This window comes from Ictidomys tridecemlineatus, chromosome 13, assembly GCF_052094955.1.
Source record: "Ictidomys tridecemlineatus isolate mIctTri1 chromosome 13, mIctTri1.hap1, whole genome shotgun sequence".
NCBI classification, from domain to species: Eukaryota; Metazoa; Chordata; class Mammalia; order Rodentia; family Sciuridae; genus Ictidomys; species Ictidomys tridecemlineatus.
In genome coordinates this window covers 88521569-88541264 of record NC_135489.1, presented here as the reverse complement: position 1 = coordinate 88541264, position 19696 = coordinate 88521569, and the positions used below count along the sequence as shown (strand labels likewise).

General features: G+C 48.1%; 1 protein-coding gene across 4 annotated transcripts in view; it reads right to left on the bottom strand.

Moving 5' to 3' along the window:
- Window positions 1-19696, bottom strand: part of Piezo2 (piezo type mechanosensitive ion channel component 2) — a 337909-nt gene that overhangs the window by 122157 nt on the left and 196056 nt on the right. For all 4 annotated transcript variants that reach the window (XM_078030440.1, XM_078030437.1, XM_078030438.1 and 1 more), the window contains exons 6-7: window positions 10714-10918; window positions 9198-9411 (exon numbers count right to left, since the gene is read on the bottom strand). In XM_078030440.1, the coding sequence (XP_077886566.1) occupies window positions 9198-9411; window positions 10714-10918 (419 nt within the window). The remainder of the gene's footprint in view (window positions 1-9197; window positions 9412-10713; window positions 10919-19696) is intronic.

Here is a 19696-nt window from a genome sequence, read left to right as displayed (position 1 = left end):
TGCCTCAGGTAAAGTAACTGACCTAGAAACCAAAGTAACTTATAATTCAAGTAACAAGCATCTAAAATCATATTCCCTGAAACCAAAACTCATGTTTGAATTAGAGTTTAAGAAAGTGATAAGACTATTCTCACATGTTGTAATTCAAGCACTAATCAAATGCTGAAAACCTAATTAATTATTAGGACAACTTATTTAATCAGTTTAAAATTTATTTGACAAGCACCTCTTTGCAGTTCTTATTATTTGCAGACACTGTTTTACAAATATTAACCCTTTAATGTTGATGATAAACTTATGGAAAAGGTATTGTTACTATCCTTATCCTCATTTATGTGTGTGCATTCAAAATACATACAACTTCAACTTAATTTTGTTTAAGGAATATGTTTTGCCTCATAGGAAGAATACCAAGGACAGAAATTAAGTAGTGCTAATCTTTTCCAGAAGCCAGACAAATTTTGTACATCAGTAGTACAACAACAGTATTGAGACTTTTCAGAGAAAATGAGGTTAGAGTTATTGTGTTGGTTCAGAGTTTACTAAACTACTAGCTGCCACATAAATTGGGAATCAGCCCATAATATATTATTTACTAGCCTTCACATCTAAACATTTATTAAATTAAAAAAATCATATGTATATATTTTACATATGCACAAAAAAGAAAAAAAATGGTAGAAGAAAAATGGAGCTAATATTTCTTGACTGCCTTCTAACGACCAGGCACTGGTCTGACCCTTGAGCACTGAAGATGCACCTCCCACACACTGTAGCAGGCCCAGAGCCCATGTTCAAGAACAGCCTCCAAACTAAGAAACGTTGCCTATGGTCTCAATAATAAGACCAGGCTTCTGAACTGTTAGCTGCAGGGCAGGCTGAACAAATGTTAGCAGGAGGGTGGGCTGGACACTCAACCCCCACCCATCTGGTGTAACGGAAACCCACATCTGGCCCTTGCCTGGTCTGCCTGAAGGTAGAAGATGACATCCTTAGCAACTACTATATAATCCAATCACTGTATGCCTATAAGGCAGCTTGCAGACCCAGAGACTCCATTAGATTTTGGCTATAAAAAACTCTCTCCTGCCGGATCTCTCTCTCTCTTTCTCTTTTTCTCTTTCTCCCTCTCTTTTTTCTCTTCCTTCCCTGTCAATCAGACACTGCCTCAATAAAGATCTCTTGGTTGCTCCAAGTGTTGTGGTCACTTTTCTTTCATGAACAACATACTGCATGTGAACTGAAATCTCTAATTTCTTTAAAATTAAGAGCTACTTATTACTTAATTCTATTTATTTTAAGCCCTGGAGAATGTCATGTACCAAAGGTCACATAATAACCAGGTCAATTCTTCTGTGAGTTTCTCTCCTTCCAACCAAGGTCTTGCCTCAGCCCAAACTGCTGAATGCATAGTTTAATTTCTTAACGTCATTCAACGTGGGACCTTTTTTCCTGTGGTGTGACACCATCCCTCCCTCAGGGACCTTAAAAGAAGACCTTTTGCTACTTCCTGTTGCCATTTCCTGAGCTGCTTTCCTCCACACAAAGTTCTGTGTCACCGAGGGTCCAGAGCCATAAAACCAGTCTAATGTGAACTGAACCTCTGAAACCTGCTGGGAACCTATGGGGACACCACGTGTCCACAGGGTAGAGACCATTGCTGAACTAAACTCAGCCAAAGGACAGCACACCTTGCTCTACACACACATTAATGACACTCAAACATCAACTAAATTTTAATACAAAAATCAGAAAAGACAAAACCCCAAACTTAGAACTAGACCCAAGTAGGAATGACTAGGTGTGAGCCCTCGGGTCCCCCTCATGGACTACAGCAAAAACAGAAAGAATTAGCACAAGGGCTGGGATACCACACCTGCCAGGGGTCTCAATCTAGATTTCTCTAGGACATGTTGGCAAGAGAAGGCTGTGACCCCAAAAGGCCAACACTTAAGAGTGGCAGAGGAATTCCTCCCAACTGATGCATCAAACCCAACACAGGGATATAAGAAACTTGAAAAAACAAGGTAACATGACACCTCCTAAAGTTCATAATTGACCAGCAAATGGCCCCAAACATACTGAAGCGAATGAAATGCAAATAAAGAATGCAAAAGAATGATTATAAAAGTGATCAATGAATTCCAAGAGAACACAGAAAAACAACTGAATGAATTACGGAAGTCAGTACATGATATGAATGATAAATTTTAAAAAGAGATAGAAAAAGAACCAGACAGAAATCTTGGAACTGAAAGACACCATAAATCAAATAAAAAGTTCAGTTGAAAGTCTTTCTAATAGAGCAGACCAAGATGAAGACAGAGTCTCAGAGCTGGAAGATACATTGGCTGGCCTTGAACATCCAAACAGAGCTACAGAAAATAAGTAATCATGATCAGAATACACAAGAACCCCGAGACATTTATTTATTTATTTTTTTAAGAGAGAGTGAGAGAGGAGAGAGAGAGAGAGAGAGAGAGAGAATTTTTAATATTTATTTTTAGTTCTCGGCGGACACAAAATCTTTGTTGGTATGTGGTGCTGAGGATCGAACCCGGGCCGCACGCATGCCAGGCGAGCACGCTACCACTTGAGCCACATCCCCAGCCCCGAAGAACCCCGAGGCATTTAGAGACCAAATTTGTTAATCATTGGAATTAAAAAGGGTAATAGAATGAATAGCCATTTCAGGGAAATAATAAAAGAAAAATTTCCACACCCTGAGAATGAGATGGACATCTAGATTCAGGAGGCATTCAGAACCCCAAATAGATGAGATCATTAAAGAACTTCTCCATGACACATCAAATGCCTGACATACTTAACAATGACAGAATTTTAAAAGCCTCAAGAGAAAAACATCAGGCCACATCTAGAGTCAAGCCAAGCAGATTCAGTTCCAATTCCTCACTACAATCTCTAAAAGCCAGGAGGGGTTATAATAATGTGTTCCAAGTCCTGAAAGAAAATAACTGTTAACTAAGAGTGCTATATTCAGCACAGCTACCTTTCAAAATATAATATGAAATAAAAACCTTCCAAAATACTCAGAAACTAAAAAAATTCATGACTACTAAGCCAGCACTACAGATCTTAAAGCAATACACACAAAAGAAGTAAAAAACAAACCCCAAAGCTCACAAATGAACAAGTCTAATTTGAAGAGTAGCTCAGCAAATGAGGAATAGGAGCAAATTATACATGACAAATAAATAAAAATGGCAGGAATTAATAAACATCTTTATAATAACATTGAAGGTAAATAGTCTCAACTCCCCAATTAAAAGACATAAGCTGGCAGAATAGATTAAAAAACCAAATCCAACTCTATGTTGTTTTCAGGAGACTTACCATTTGGGAAAAGACAGCCATAGGCTGAAAGTGCAAGAATAAAAACTGACATAGTATGTAAACGGAGGCCCCAAACAAGCAGGGGTAGCTACTCTCATATGTGACAAGCAGATTTCATATCAAAATGAATCAGATGAAACAAAGAAGGAGAAAAGTGTTGGGGAGTGCTATTGGCCAAATTATATTGTTACATTGTGCACATGTACAAATATATAACAGCAAATCCCAGGATTACTTACAACTACAATACACCAATTAAAAATGTGGAAAAATAGAAGTTAACACACACACACACACACACACACACACACACACACAAAACCACATTTTTACTTTCCCTGGCAGGTTGAAGATTTACTACAGACCCTGCTGGTGCTATGGGCTCTAATAAACTCCTTTGTCTGAAGGTCGATTCTACTCTGTGCCTGTTTGGAGTCCCTGTCTCTCTCCCTTTCTGAATACAATAGGGAAAAAACTATTCGTTAACTTTCTACACAAATAAATAAATTTAAAACCATCACTTTTATGAGGCCAAAGCTAAATATTTGCCAATACTGCCATGTTGGGGCCATGGCTATCTATACTTCAGCCTTGTTTAAATCCTAGCTGAACTTGACATTCAGTTATGGTGGACATGGTCCACAGTGTGGCAGTGGGAGTCAGTGGGTGTCCACAAATGGACCCTGGTCTTTGTGGACTGCAGTCTTCCATACTTTTTAAACTGTGGACCATCAGCAGTTCAGGAAAAAATAGATTTTACATTGTTTTCATCTCAAGGAGCTAAACTACAAGAGTTCTAGGAAATGGAGACAGAAAACAACCTCGAACAGGTAATCCTGGGAGCCCTTTGTGCACGCAGCTTGCTAAATCCTGAGAGGACCAAGCCCAACAGGCCTTCACAGCCCTGAGCACCAGGACCTCCTGAAGTGGACACACATGTGAACTATGAACTGGGGCAGCAAGTGTGCAGAGGGCAATTTCTACAAGGTAACTCCTGTTCTTCACAGAAGGAACAGGGAAGGTTCCAGAAGGAAGTGCCTGGGCTTGGTTTTGAGGGAAACGTAGAGGCCAGAGAGATGTGTGAGCAGAAGAGGACACTTCCTGTGAAGGAAGGAACAGCTTTATGTGCTCAGGGATCTACAGGTGATGGGTGATAAGGCTAGAATCAACTGTCAGAACTGCAGAATCAAGGGTGGATAGTAAACATCCCAGCTGAATGCAACAGGGGAAATGATACCTTTTTGTTAGCAACCCACGCTGCGGCTGCCAAGCACCTCAGCAGCCTACGTTGCTCTGTTCAACACAGCACGTCCACTCCCGGCCAGGCGTGGTTTCCATTCCTAGTTTATAAGTCAGCAAACTGAGGCATGGAGTATGGTAAATAAGGGTTTGGCAGGTGTGCTCCACCTGGGCAGCAAACAGGGCAAGGGGTGAGATTCCCAAGCTCCAGAGAATGTGCTCTGGAGCAAAAGATGATCCTCTTGATAGCAGACCCACAGACGGGAGGGGTGGGAACATGAGGTTAAAGGAATTCTTCTATAAAGTGGGCCCACTGTGCTGGCCCCCACATGCTTTCTTTTCCAAGAAGCAATCTACCTACAGCCTATCTGGCTTAAGTGGACAGGCTCTGACTCATTTCTTAGCAAACTACCTGTTATCTGCCAGAGAAATGCAGGCCCAAAATAATGTTGGTAAGAGGAACCCTGAAGGGGAGACTTTTGTGACCCCCTTCCACAGACCAGATCTTGGAACTCAGGGAGATAAGGATAATTTCTCCTAACAATAAAATCTGCAAGAATTTAAGGTTGATAATCCAATCAGAACCTGTCAGCATGAGCCAAAGGGACCTAGAATTGGCATGGCAGTGGGGACTTGAAAGTCCGTCATTCTGCTGTCAGTCAAAGGTCAAGAGGTAGACCTGGAAACTTCTCTGGGATCCCCAATAAAACCACAGTGTCAGGAGAGGCCCACTGTCCCTCTCGTCTCTTTAATAAACTCATTCCTGTTACTCTGAGTGACATGTCTAAAATCTTTCTGGCTTGATAGCAAGAATCAGGGTTAGAGGGGGCCTTCATGCTGCCCCAGCTTCCTGGAAAGTCCCAGCCCTGTAACCCTCTCGGCATCCTCTTATGACAGGAAGTCATTTGACTCCTGATGGCAGTGAGCTCTCTCTTAGCCCTGGACCCTGTAGAATGAGCCACACAGTCTGATCCACCAAGGGCCACTCTAGGTCCTACTGAGAACAAGAGGTGGTCTCCCTGAGAAGCGGAGGGAGGCCTTTCCGCTGAGAGGCCTCAGCCGGTGGAGGCAGGAAGTCTGATTTCCAACACTGAGATCCAGGCTGACCTTCTGGAAGGTGAGGAGGGGAGGACCAGTCCCTCTTCTGGATCACTATCCCCTGCAAAGGACCTCTGTGGTCAGAAGCCCCAGTTTCTTCTGAACCTAAGGCCGGGTGTCACAGCTGGGTAGGACGCCCCACTGCACTGGGGGATCTTGGATCCACACCATGGCACGTCTGCCCCCAAGTGATCACAGTCGTGCATATGTCCAGGTGGACGCAGGGGTCTGGGTGTCTGAGTTCTGTGTCTGTGTCAATCCATCAAGGTATCTTTCAGCTCCTTTTCCCCACCTTTCAGGTGAGTGAATTGGTAGGAGCCTCTAGGCTAGTTAGTCACTTGTCATTCAGAATCTTTTCAAAATGAAAACCAGAGTTTGCTCACCAACTTGTCACCTACCAACTTTATAAATTAAGTCATGTTATGCATGAACCACTTCCAGGGCCACCTAGTCACAAAGGGGAAGGTGGGTGTTAACTTGGGTTAATTTACATGCTTTAGCATTAAAATGACAGGTTTACAGGCCCCCTTCCTGCCCCTCCTCCCCTACAGCCCCCAGGCCTCCACGTGCAATTCTGGCCAAAGAGTATCCAATTTATTCTTTCTGTGGAGTTTCTGCTTACTAAACCCCAGGCCCCTCAGTGAGAGGGGCACTCTGTAACAGTGTCCACTTGATGCTTTCAGTCAGCCCTTGCTGCTCTGCCACTGCAACTTATTTTTTAAATGGACCTGCTTCTTTCTCTTCCTCTCTCCCTGTTCCTCCCTAATCTCTCCCCTGTTCTAAAGGCGGCTGTGTCCAGGAGCTGGGTGTGCGTACTGCACCTCTCTGGTTACAAGGCTGTGACCAGTTCCCAGGAAGATGACTTGTATCTATTTGTTTCTCCTAGTCTTCAGCTTGTCTTCTTCCAACTCAGACATGGGGGCTATTGCCCTAGTAAAAATCTATTGTTTTAAAGATGCTAATTACCAAGATTTAAAAGAATCAAATGCAACATCCAGGTCAATGGGATGGTGAGGTATCTAACAGTTTACATACTGCATCATGTAGCTCAAAGTTTCCATATCCTGGTAAGCAATCTAATGTCTAAGGACTTACTCTAGAGGTGATAGTAATTAATCTCTTAAATTGTTAAAGGGATCATCTAAAACTATATTCAGTAAATCACAACCTGGAGTTTGTAACAATTCAAGTGAAAAACAAATGTGGCCAATTATTACACTATAAGAGTTGTTGTTATCCACCCACAGCATGGCAATCTGCGGTTCTGGCCCAAGCCTGGCCCCTGCCGGTTTTGGTAAAGGTTATAAAGCTAAAAATGGCTGGAAAAATCTAAAGAAAAGTTTCATTTCATGAAATGTGCAAAGAACATGACATTCAAATTTCAGTGCTTATAAGCAAAGTTTTAATGGAACACGGACCTGCTAGTTGTTTCTTTTTTTTTTTTTTTGGCACTGGGGATTGAACTCAGGGCATGTGACCACTGAGCAACATCCCCAGCCCTATTTTATATTTTATTTAGAGACAGGGTCTCACTGAGTTGCTTAGTGCCTCACTGAGTTGCTTAGTGCCTCGCTGAGTTGCTGAGGCTGGCTTTGAACTTGCAATCTATGTGCCTCAGCCTCCTGAGCGCCCAGCAGCACCATGTCTGGCACCTGCTTGTTCTTTTAAACCTCTTGTCTGTCTTTCCTTCCTTTTCCTTCTCCCCTCCCTTCCCCTCCTTCATTTGGTGCTATTCACAGTGGCTAATTAAAACCAAACGAACAAACAATGGAAATGTTTTTTGGATGAAAACCAGGGCAGGGCCTCTAACTACTCCCCTGAGAGGTGCCAGCCCCACACCTCCAACTGCTCTCTAGGAGGACAAGATCCAGGGAATAGCACTAGACACTCCAGAGGATTCAGACATGGAGTGTCTCCCTCCCGCCCTCCCTCCCTCCCTCTCTTTCTTTCTTGGTTTAAACCAGAGACACTCTACCACTGAACTATGTCCCTGACCCTTTTTATTTTTTTATTTTGAGACAAGTCTCATCAGGTTGCTTAGAGCCTTGCTAAGTTGCTGAGGCTGGCCTTGAACTTGTGATCCTCCTGCTACAGTGTCCTGGTAGCTGGGATAGCAGGCATGTGCCGACACCCATCTCTGTTACATCTTGTCTGGGCTGCTTTCCTACTATGACCACCTCCTGAAAGCCTAAAATACAAACTCACCCTTTCCAGCAGAAGTTTGCCAGACCTACTAGAGCTTTTACAAGGTGGTCGTAGTTCCTGTTCTCAGCCACTAGGTGGAAGAAGAGCTCCTTAACTAGCAGGAAGAATGAAACCCAAACTGGCTGCTATCCAGAGGATACTTAGGCTCCCAGTTAAGTCATCCCCAAAGTCAGCCCTTTCAACAGTGCAGAACTGTTTTTCAACATGTATACAATAAACCAGAAACTAAAGAAGCTCAAGGATCCATTAGTACAGAACTAAATTCTGTACTGAAATCAGACATTTATTTATTCCTGCCTGCCAAAAATAAATATCACATACCTGCCTCATGAAGAGACTCTGCAAGGGCCCTCTGTGGCCTGCTCCTATCACCTGGGGGACTGTGACATAATCGATTGTGCGACCTGGATTTAGAGCTAGCTGTGCCTGTGTCCTGGGCACTAACTTTAATTTTAACTGAGTTTAAGTGATTTTAGGATTTGATTGATGCCTGTTAGCAGCACTGTTCAGGTACAGCATCAGGACCCTCCATCCCTAAGTGCCCACCAGCTCCCACAGCAATGGCATGCACTCTGTGCTCATAATACCGTCACTGCCATCACACACCTGAAACGTGGGCAGTAACTCCCAGCTTGTCCTCTAACACCCACCCAAGGTCCACCCCCAGCCCACAATGCCTTGAGGCTTGATGTCCTAGGATATGAGAGATGAGCATCCCTCCTGTCTGTGGGGTCTTTATCTCTCCTCTCCTCTCCTCCTGCTCTCTCCACACACCTTTCTGTGCCGAGGCTGACTTTTGAAGACACCAGACCACTCCCCTGGGGCACCCACAGGCTGGGTTCTCTGACTGGTTTTTATGGTGGAGCCACTGGAACTGTTTCCCTCCTTTGCATGCCTGTGCTGTCGCGTGGGGTCTGAAGGCTGGGGCCGCGGGTGCTGGGGACCCACGTTCTGCACCACCCTGGAGATGGGAGAGCCATGGCTCTCTTGTCTTTAGTAATGTTGGTCTTTATCAACTGGCAGCCAAAGTGCTGACTGTGTTCATCAATTGTGATTTTTTCCTTTGCAATTAGCAAGCAAGCAGCAATGTCACCCTGAGTCATTGTGCGAGCACCTGCCATCCCAGCACTGTATTGTCCAATAAAATTAAAGCGCCTGACTGTTTCTGCACCCCATCAAATCTCTGCTTGACACACCAGTCGGCCTCATTCGGAAGAACCCTTAGAAATTCACAGAGCCCAACCACCATCACAGGGTGGACAGGGTGCTCTCTCCCATAGGTTCCCAGCAGTGCCTCTCACCTTGCATAGTAGTCATTGGGTGGAACGGCTTCTTGAAAGAACTGGAACTGATATAAATAAAGTCCAATCAGGTGCCCAGCAGTGAAAATCGCCAGCAGGACACAGAGGCAGCTGAACAGCAACGGGTCGAACGTCCGGCACCAGGACCACCAGGTGCACAGACCCAGAAATACAAAGAAATAGACAGCCGAGGTCAAAGACGGCAGCATCATACCTGGGGAGAGGAAGACGGTCAGGAACAGCAGGGCTGGAGAGCACAGTGGGGCAGCAAACCCTCTTTCCCTTCCCCTGCCCTTAGCCAGGGACCCGATTTAGAGAGGTTACTCATGCTTAATTAACATAACCAGAAGAGGTGCTCTATTTACCATGAAGAGATCACCCTCAAGGGGTAGTTTTTAAAAGCAGGGAAAGACCAGAGGATGGAGAAGACCTCCCTGCAGCATTTCAGGCCAGTGAGCATCTTCTTCACACCAACAGAATTAACCTGCATATTTACTTGCTTGCTTCTCTGTTCCCATTGTTTCCAAATGTTGGGGGCACTCATGTCTGTCCATCCAACTTTCCCAACACCATTTTATTTGCTTTATTGTTAAGTTAACTAAGATCTGACCTCTGGTGGCAGCTCACGTCTCACTAAAACTTGGTCCAGCCACCAGGATTTGGAGTTTCTTGTCCGTAAGGGGGGCGGGGAAGACCAGGCAGCTGTGTTCAACACAATTTATTGGGCATTGTGAAAGGAGTGCTCACTAAGGTGCTGGATTTGATTTTTTTTTTTGAGAAACTCTACTTTCTTTTTCTATCTTTTTTTTTCCCTACTAAAACTTAAGTACTCCATTTTCGACGTTCCCTCTGGAAAGTGTGGGTGCAGGCACTGTGGCAAGCTCCCTGGGCTGGTGGGTGGGATGGGAGGAGGGAGAAGACGGAGATAACATCATCATGGAATAAGCCCGCTACGGCCAAAATTGAAAGGAAGTGAGTCTCTTCTGGAAGATTACCATCTAGCTTCCGAAGAAAAATAGTGTATCCTGAGAGTTAAATTAAGATTTCAAATGACTCCGTCCAGAGACATGCGAGGAGGCACAAGGGTGGCTGCCGGGGTCCCCTCAGATGGTCAGGGCAGCAGATCACCCTCAGAGCAAGAGGAATGGTGTTATTCTGACCTCCACCCAGAAAATGAGGTCACTCAGATATGGAAAAGGGTATTAACAGGGCTATTAACGGGTGTATTGTCGGGACCCCTCACAAGGTCAGGACCAGAACCACAGAGAACACAACTTTCTCCTGTGGCCCGTCCGCATGCTGGGTTCCCAGGCCTGACAGTTATTAGTGTCGACTGGCTCCTGCGACACCTGCCTCCACCCGCAATGCACCGCCTCCTCCCGCAATGCACCGCCTCCTCCCGCAATGCACCGCCTCCTCCCGCAATGCACCGCCTCCTCCCGCAATGCACCGCCTCCTCCCGCAACGCACCGCCTCCTCCACAGCGCCCTGGGCAGCGCAGTCAGGACTCACTCACCGGAGGACCCCAGCAGCACGGTGACTACGACCTTGCCGGCGGTGGTTATCATGTTGCCGATGAACTCCTTGAGTTTGGAGGCCACAGAGGCCACCCTGCGGAACATCTTCAGCTTGGCGCTTTCCTCCAGCTCGCCCTCCGCGCCGTCCCCGTCTGCGTCCGCGTCCATCAGGGCATCTTCTGAGTCCGCCTTTTCCCCAGCAGCCTAAAGAAATGACACAGAAGCTGTTGCAGGCCAGGCCAGATGCCGAGAGGCTCCTGCTGCAAGGGGCAGTGAGTGAGGTCATTTCCCAAGTCGGCAACACCGCGCGCGTCACCCGGTGGCCCAGGCATGGTGGTGACCCATGCCACTGTGGCCTTTCCTGAGGAGGTGAGCGGAAAGATCGCCAGCAGGACCCAGGGGCAGCTGAACAGCAATGATGCTCCATCAGGTCCCCAGACAGGCTCTGCCAATGCTGCTCACTGGGTGTGCCCTCGGGGTGCTCCAGGGTTGAGCAGGCCACCTACCCTTCACACCAGAGGTGGCCCCCCAGGGCTCAGGGCGTCCCTTCACTTTCTGAAGTCCACGTCCGTTGGCTATTTCGGGACTTCCGGGGCGTGGGCTCGGGCTACTTGGCTAAGTGCACAGTTGCCCCTCTCTTGAGACCAACTCCCGGATCTACCCTGGACAATTGAGCCCCTCAGGAAACACTCCCTCCAGAACACACAGGTGCTCTTTCCACTGGGGATGCAAACCCGGTTTGCTTGTCTTATTTTAAAAGATAAAATAGGTTTTTTTTTCCTCATCCATACAAGACTCATACACACAGCCATCACCCTGAGACCAGAGGACTCTGAGATCATGAGACTATTTGCATTTGTCTCTAGGTCGACAGACTTCACAGCTTTGGCTGGGCCAGGCGCTCTGAGCTAGTCAGCTCCAGGTCAGCCGTGAAAAGCAGAGCCTGGCCTTTCCAGTCCCAGGGTCATGGTCCTGTGTCCTGATGATGCTGGTGAGGGGGCCGTCTGTCTGCCTGAGCTCACTGGGGTCGGGGAGGTAGGATAGGACTGCTGCCAAGCTGGAGGAAGTTGAGGCCTCAAGGACACAGAGATGGAGGCCAGGGAAGAGAGACAGCCCCTCTCTACACCCACACGTACACATGCACATGCACATGCACACGCATGTGCATCCACCCACCCATAGCAGGGCTGTGTGGGCCCCTCGAGCCCCTGGGCATGGAGGACCCTGCTCTGCCATCACAGCGTGAGGCCAGTCCTAGGGCTGTGCAGCCACACCCTCAGCTGAGTGCAGATCGGACATGGGAAACAGTCATGTCTGTGCTAGATGCACGCAGACACTTCCCTGTCGTCATTCCCTAAACGACGAAGCACCACAGATCTTTACATGGCATTTGTATATACTTTTTGAGGCAAAAAGAATGTCTCATGCTTCCAACGTTTTTATCCACACAATGCCCGGTGTGTCCGAATCACTCTAGTAAAAGACACAGCAGGGACTGTGTGGCCACGTAAATGATGAGCAATCTAAATATCTCCAGTAAGGAATCAAATAGGGAAGGACTGACGGAAAGGGTGGCTCCATTAGATCTGAGATCAGGGAGACTCTCTTAGAGGAGGTGACATGTCACGAGGTCAAGTCCCAGGAAAGAGCACTCTGGGCAGAGGGAAGAGCTGGCCCGAGGCTCTGGGATGTGCTCAGAGGGAAGGCAGGTGGTCTGGCCATGCCCTCTTCTGCACCCTTAAAGGACTGCCATCAGGTGTTCAGCCTTCCGGTTCTCAGAGGATGAACTTGTCCTCTACTTTACTGAGGGAAGATTACCAAACTGCCTCAAGCCCATCAAAAAGCTTTCCTGAGGCCTGTCTGCAAGCCATGCAGTCTGCCTTCCTCCTGTAGCAATGCAAGCTGCAAGTGCTCCAGCAAACTTGACTGGATTTCACCTGCTCGGGACAGCAGGAAGAGGAATGGCTCAGCCACTCCTCCTGTGTCCCGCTTCACAACACACTCCATTTCTCTCTGATGACCCCCATCAACAAACAAACATGTTTCACTATCTAATCTTAGAGGAGAACCAGCCTTTGCCTCCCAAAGGGAATCTCTTCAAAAAGTTTAAGACCCTATTCCAGTTCCCCATGCAATTCTGATGTGCATGCACTTGAGCTGCTGGGGAATAAGCAGAGGGGAGACAGAGCTGGCAGCCCATGGCTGTGGTCAGGGGAGGAGGGAAGGGTGTGTCTGTGGCACAGGTGTTAGAGGTCCAGTCGGCAGGAGTAGCAGTGACTCTGCCATGGGGGTCAGAGAGACGGGCGGGGGGACAAAGGTTGTTCCTATGCTTGTCTTTATTGGTGGCAGAGGATGGGGAAGCAGGCTGGAGGCTTGGAGGCAACACCCCAGATCCCTCCAGGTGCTCTGATGGCAGAGTCCAGCAGGCATTCAGAGCAGCAGCTGGCAGCATTTGGGGCAGCAGGCACTGCAGAGGCCTGTTTGGGACTCCCTGGAGGGTGAGTGGGTCTTATGTGGGGCTCTGATAGTCCCTGAGGACAGAGATGGTCACCTCTCTGCTGCTGCCCGCCTGCAGCCCCTCCCTTGGCCTCAGCATCAAGGCAGGGACCCCTGGGGAACAGAACCCAGTGGTTCTCCTTGCTTGCCCACACGCCGTGGCTGGTATCCTTGATTAGCTGCAGGCCCAGCCTCAGGCCCCTTCCTGTCGGCCTACTCCAGCTCCTGGAGGACAGGAAGACCAGGGTCCTCCTCCAGCACAGCCCTTGAGGCCACCTCAGTTCACCCTGGCACAGGCGGGCATCCGCGGCCTACCCTCCTTACTCTCAGTGAGTGGGCACGAAAACCATCCATCCAGGAAGGAGCTCGGCCCATGCCTTTACACTGCACTGAAGGAGGGGATGGCCGTGAGGCCTGCCTGGGACACAGAAATGCACCGGTGACGATCGTGACAGATGACTTACTATTCAATTATGCAATGGCTGCGGATGTAGATTAAATCAAATGGCAATGTGCTCCGGCAGCCTTTCCGAGCTTGTACAAACGGCTCCCCTGACCTCACCAGGAAGGACAGCTGCTGGCTGTCATAAACACACTGCTGCACGTGAGGCCCTGCAGCATTTTACACCAGAACCCCTGGGGCCCTCGGCTGGTAATGCTTTCTGAGTAAGGGAGGTGGGGTGGGCTGCAAACCCACTGGCCGGGCTGGCAGGGCTGGCTCCTGAGAGGCAGGCTTGTCCCCTTGGTCATCTGCTGCAGCCTAGGCAGGGCCAGCAGGGCAGGGCTCCCTCTGGATTGTTTACCAACAGGCAGAGTCCAGCTTGCACCTGGCCTGGGAGCTGAGAGAGCTGCAGTTGTAAACAGCCCCCCAGCCCCTGGTTCCGGGGTGTCTGGGCGAAGACAAAGTGAGCCCTCCAGGGCATAACAAGCCACTGAAACGTCCCACGGAATCACTGTCCATGTTAAAACCTAAGGCGCATTCAAAGACATTTTAGTCCTTTACCTCCCTCTTTAAAAGATGCTGATTCCCACAGGAAATCCTGACACCTACAAGGAGGGACCCAGGGAGCTGAGGCCAAGTGAAGTGAACCAGGCTGGGAAGACAGACCCGCTTCCACGCCCACGGGGCCTGAACCTGCAAGAGCAGGGCCAAGGCAGAGCTGGGCTTCGGGGTGGGGGTGGGTGGCAAGGGGCCAGGGTCAGGTGCAGGGACGGCTCTGTTGACCTCCCGCAGGGTCTGCTGACCAGGTGAAGAGCAGGTGCTCTCCCAGATCGGTGAAAGGGATTTTAAATGCTCACAACACAGAGAAATAGCAGGCATTCGAGGAAATCAATGTGCTGAGGACCCTGAGTTGGTCATTCTACGTGTCTACAGGAACCCAAACAGCACAGTGCACCATGAATACGCAACTAGTGTCTGTCCATTCAAATACAGCAAAGAACTGAGGTGATTGTGAACGGTAGCAGCCTCAGAATCACCCATGCCCTGAATTCACCCTCAGAATTTCTGATTTAGTAAGTCCAAGGTTGAACCTGGCAGCCTGACCTCCTGGTGGTCCCCAGATGATCCTCAGGGTTTATTCCAACCCAGACTGAAGGCGTGGTCCCACAGGCAGCTTCTGTCTTCTCTGTGTGGAGCTGATTAGAAGCCCTGGGACTGGGCTGTGGTGGGTGGGCAGCCTCCTGGGGTGAGAGGTGTCTAGTTCTTGTCTTGGTGCACAGAACATGGTACCCCACAGAGCTGTAGCCTCCACACGTGGAGCCCCTACATGTGGTAGGCACTGGCGCTGGGGTGTGGCTTCAGCACTGGGTCCCACTGGGGTGGCGCAATGCCAAGGTATTCTGCTGGAGTCACATCTCTGCAGACCCCTTTCTTTGGAAAAGATATTGAGGACATTTCTCTTTGGAAACTTGTTGGGGTCCAGTCAAGCTCAGACCTCAGACCAGAGCTTTTGGGCAATGGAATCTTGTTCCTATTATTTTTGGTGAGGAAATCAGTTTTTAAAACACTTCCACAGGAATTTATTGAAGTCACACCCAGGAGTCTGAAGTCCGAGGCAAAGGGAGTGTGTTTCTGCAGTGTCACTAGTTTTTCATGCAGTGTGCCTTGTGACATGTTGACAACTGATCTTACAGAGAGCCTGAGGCAGGGAGCAAACATGCTGTAAGGGACAAGCTTTGTCTCCAGCATCCCCTAGAGGTGAGAAGGCAAAGGAGGAAGTGGACTGGTGTGGGCTATCCCGAATGTCACCAAGCCTAATGTGAGGGCTTAGGAAGACTGGCTTCAGGAAGATTGTTCTCCAAAATCACAATAGCAATTTAAAGCGCTCCCAGGGAGCGTGTGGATGTGTGGGTTCCCACCGCCCGGAGGGCAATGGGCTTAACAACAGGCTGGGGGCCAGGAACCAGGCAGGACAGCACAGGGGACCTGGCAGTGCCAGCACAAATGGCCTCTCCCTGGGCTTGTTCTGGCCCTGTGCGGGAACGTCTAAAAACTCCCCAGTTAGGTGGCCAAGTAAGAAGGCACCTGTCCTTAGGAGTCATCTGAACATCATGTGAGAAGCAAATGAACAGCAAAGGAGACCAGCCAAGTGACAGTGACCATTCACGTTAAAGGGGTTTTGCTTTGAGATTTAAAAAGAAAATCACCTAATAGAAAAGCATAAAACCAAAGCAGCATTCACACATGCACACACATGCACACACAATGCACACATGCACACACGCACATGCATGCAAACATGCACATACACACACACACATTCGCCCATAATGTGCAGACACACAAAAATGCACACAGACATACACATGCACACATGCACCCACATGAACACACAATGCGCACACATGGACATGAGCACACACTACATATAATGCACACACATGCACACACATACAGACAGTGCACACACATGCACAGACTCATACACACTGTACACACAATGCACACACATGCACACATAATACATACACATGCACACATGAATATGAGCACACACATGCACACTCATGGTGTGCTAGCCCTGTGCTACCATTTCTTTCCTAGGAAACAGCTAAATTTGACTCTTCTAGACAACATGCCTGGTACTTGCTCTAGGAGTGGGGAGCACAAGACTGGCTGGTGCTCCAAAGCTTCCTGAAAGACACAGGACCCATGGGATTACTTGTGATGGATCAAGATGCAAAGAAAACCAACCTCTCTAAGTCTCTGTTATGAAGGTGTCAAAGGGGGCTGGGGATGTGGCTCCGTGGTGGAGTCTTTGCCTGGACCCTCAAGCCCCAGCAACGCAATACAAACAAACAAAAAGTCCCAAGACAACAATGACAAACTGAGGTGAAAGGTTGAGCAGAGCAGGGATCAGCAGCAGCCTGACTGCCTTCCCCATCCATCCCGCCATCCAGCACCTGCTCCCGAGCCCGGCTCTGCTCCAGGCCCAGTGCTGGGTCCAAGGGGAAGACAAAGAATTCTTCATGGCACATCCATTGCTCAGGGATGCCAGTATATTAGCTTTATAAAATGCAAATGTCAGGTCCTTAGCCCACCTGACTGCAGGAATTTTGGATGCCCTGTTCCAATCATTCCTAAGATGGATGGGATTATTAACTGATAAGGAAGAAAAATATTATTGGTAAGCAAAGCAAAGCAAAAAGGAGAAAAGAAAAAAACAAACAAAGACCACATGATCCCCCCCCAAAACAACAACAAAACACCAAAACCAAAAACTAACTGCTGTTAGATATTTAGACCAACTGGTGCACAGTAGGACCTCAGAGAAAAGGAACGGAGTAAGTTAAAAGTATCCTTATGTAACAAGCACCTCTTCTTCAGGCCCAGTGAGGACAGACTGGCCCGGGGGTGGTTTGGTGGCTTCACTCTGGCTCCATGGAGACTTCTGGGGTTGGGGACACTCACCCCTGCAGCCGTGCTGCCCGAGGCTTGCCCTCCTGTGCTGCCTTTGGTTTTCTGCATGGACTGCCCTGTGCACCCATGACATTCAGTCAGTGCCCAAAGAGTGCACAGGCACCACCAGGCTCGTGGTCCTCAGGATCCTGCCATATCCTGGGCTACAACAGAGGTCCAGACAGGCAGAGCCTTGCCCTCCTGGAGCCTGTGGCCACTGAGGGAAACCAGAAATGAGTAACAGAGCAACTCAGGCGAGCACTACAGGCTGTGATCACGAACACGCAGGACCTACCCAGGAAGCCCACTTTGGAAGGTGGCTGGGGCAGGCCTCATGGGGGAGGGAAGAGGGGGAGGAAGGGTCCTGTCTGCATGGTCGGGGAGGGAGAGGGCAAGACATGGGCAGGCCCTGCAAAGCCATGTTGGGATCAGGAGCCTGCGTTTTATTCTGGTTTAGTGGAAATCCAAAGAAATATCTTCTCCATGATTTCATCCTCAGCTTTATAGGAACAGCTGCTGTGTGTCGTCTCCACGGATGGGGTGAGAACAGAAGCTGCAGCGGGACCCCCATCTGGAGGTTCTTCTGGGTCTAGTTGAGAGCTGGTGGCTGCTGGCGGCAACTATGGCAGTGGGGACCCTGAGTGCAGACAGCACTTGGAGGTGGAGACAAAGGATTTGCTGATGTGATGGACAAGGGGCCCGGGGAAGCCAGGGTTATATCAGGTGTCTGGCTCTGGTGACTGGGTAGACAGGGCTCATGTTAACCTTGATGGGGTCATTGGTGGGCAGAATGTTAACACCTTAAGAGAGCAAATCCACAGAGACCCATGAGTCTTCCTCGGGGATTAGTTGCTACTTTAATGGATGCTGCACTTGAGAAGAATTCTCCCTGGCACCAGGAGATGGACTTAGCCATTTCTCCATCGAGATAAATGAAAGAAGCAGCAATGCCAGCAAACACTAGTCTTTTGGTATCCTCAAAACCCAAACATTCTGGAGAGCAAAAGCCAAGATTTATAAGCAGCAGGAAGTACGTTGGGCCCTTCAAAAATAAAATAAATTCAGCTGCAGATTTTGGCTGTGTGATCCTGTTCCTTTCAGACTGAAGCCCAGATTGCCAAAGTAAGAAATCTTTCCTTGTAGACTGAACTTGGAGGCTTCACCCACCACCCTCTTCCTCCTGGGATCCCTGCGGATGGAAGATGCTAAGAGAATGGACCTTAATATGTTAAATCAACCAAGAAGGGAAACAACCTGACCATCACGTTTAGCATTTTCAAAGCCTGGAATGAGATACTTAGAGAATTTATATCATTATCTTTAAATTACAGAGTTCACGATTTGTAAGGCTTAGAAACTTATACGAATTTCAGATGGCACAGAGCTCCCACTAGTCTAAACACGAAAAGGAAGTGTCCTGGAGAAAGAGGCATGATTTTAGAACTGGTGCCCGTGATCACACTTTCCCAGCTGTCAGACCCTGACCATCAGACACAGGCTCTTTTCATGAGAACCTCCGCCGTCTGTTCACGTTTATCTGTCACGAGTGGCGAGAAGGGGTTCTCTGGGAGAGAAACACAAACACACTATCCAACATAAGTGTCTAGAATTCTGAGAGGACCCTGGCTTTGAAATTGCTCCCCCTCAAGCTGGAGAAGGGCGTGGAAGGGAGGAAGAAGCAACTTATGAGCAGGCACCCAGGCATCGCGTGGATTTTATGTTTACTTTGTACTCACGACTGCTATGTGATGCATCACTACTAATTCCTTGGGGGTTTTGTTTTGTTTTGTTTTGTTTGGTGCAGGGGATTTATCCCTAGGCCTCGTGCATGCTAAGCGCATGCTCACCTCTGAGCTGCGTCTCTGACCTATTAACTCAATCTAGTGAAGAGTGTGGACAGTCTTCCCAACCACACAGCGTTCGCTTCCATCTCTGACTTCAAAGTCCACCCAGTTGTCAGTAGTTATCCTCTACCTCCGTCCACAATAAGAGGATAATTGAAAAACAGTCTCACCTTATAAATAATAATGATGTAAATGTCATGAGCTTACAAAACTTGAGCTAATTAATGGGTTTCCATCCACAACACATGGGACAAATTTTGGTAATGATTATTTAAGCAGTATCTTTTCAAAACTCTAAATATCATAAAATAAAACTAGGATATGAATTAGAATATGAAAGCAGATACTCAAAATTTAAATTCCCTGTCGTAAAACTGTGAGGTGAACAAGAAGAAAAATAATGTCCACAGTTTTATCTGTTTTCAGGGCTGTAGCCTCGAATGCAAAACGCTGCTAGCAGCAGCTCGGCTGACACTGTTTCCTGCACCCTGTGCCCTTCTTGCCTTTGAAGGGGGAACGGGACGCGCGGTGTGAAGGCACATCTCCCACCGCAGGGCGCTGGGGCGACAGCTGCATTCTGGTCGGCCTCCTTTGAGGCACAGAGGTGACCATTCTCAACATTAGTAAGTCCAGCTTTACAAGTTCAACTGAAAACATTTGGTAGCTGTATCTTGGGTCAAATGTCCAAATCAAATATATTTGAGTGACTTTTAAATTCGTAAATCTCGTCTTTCCGTTACT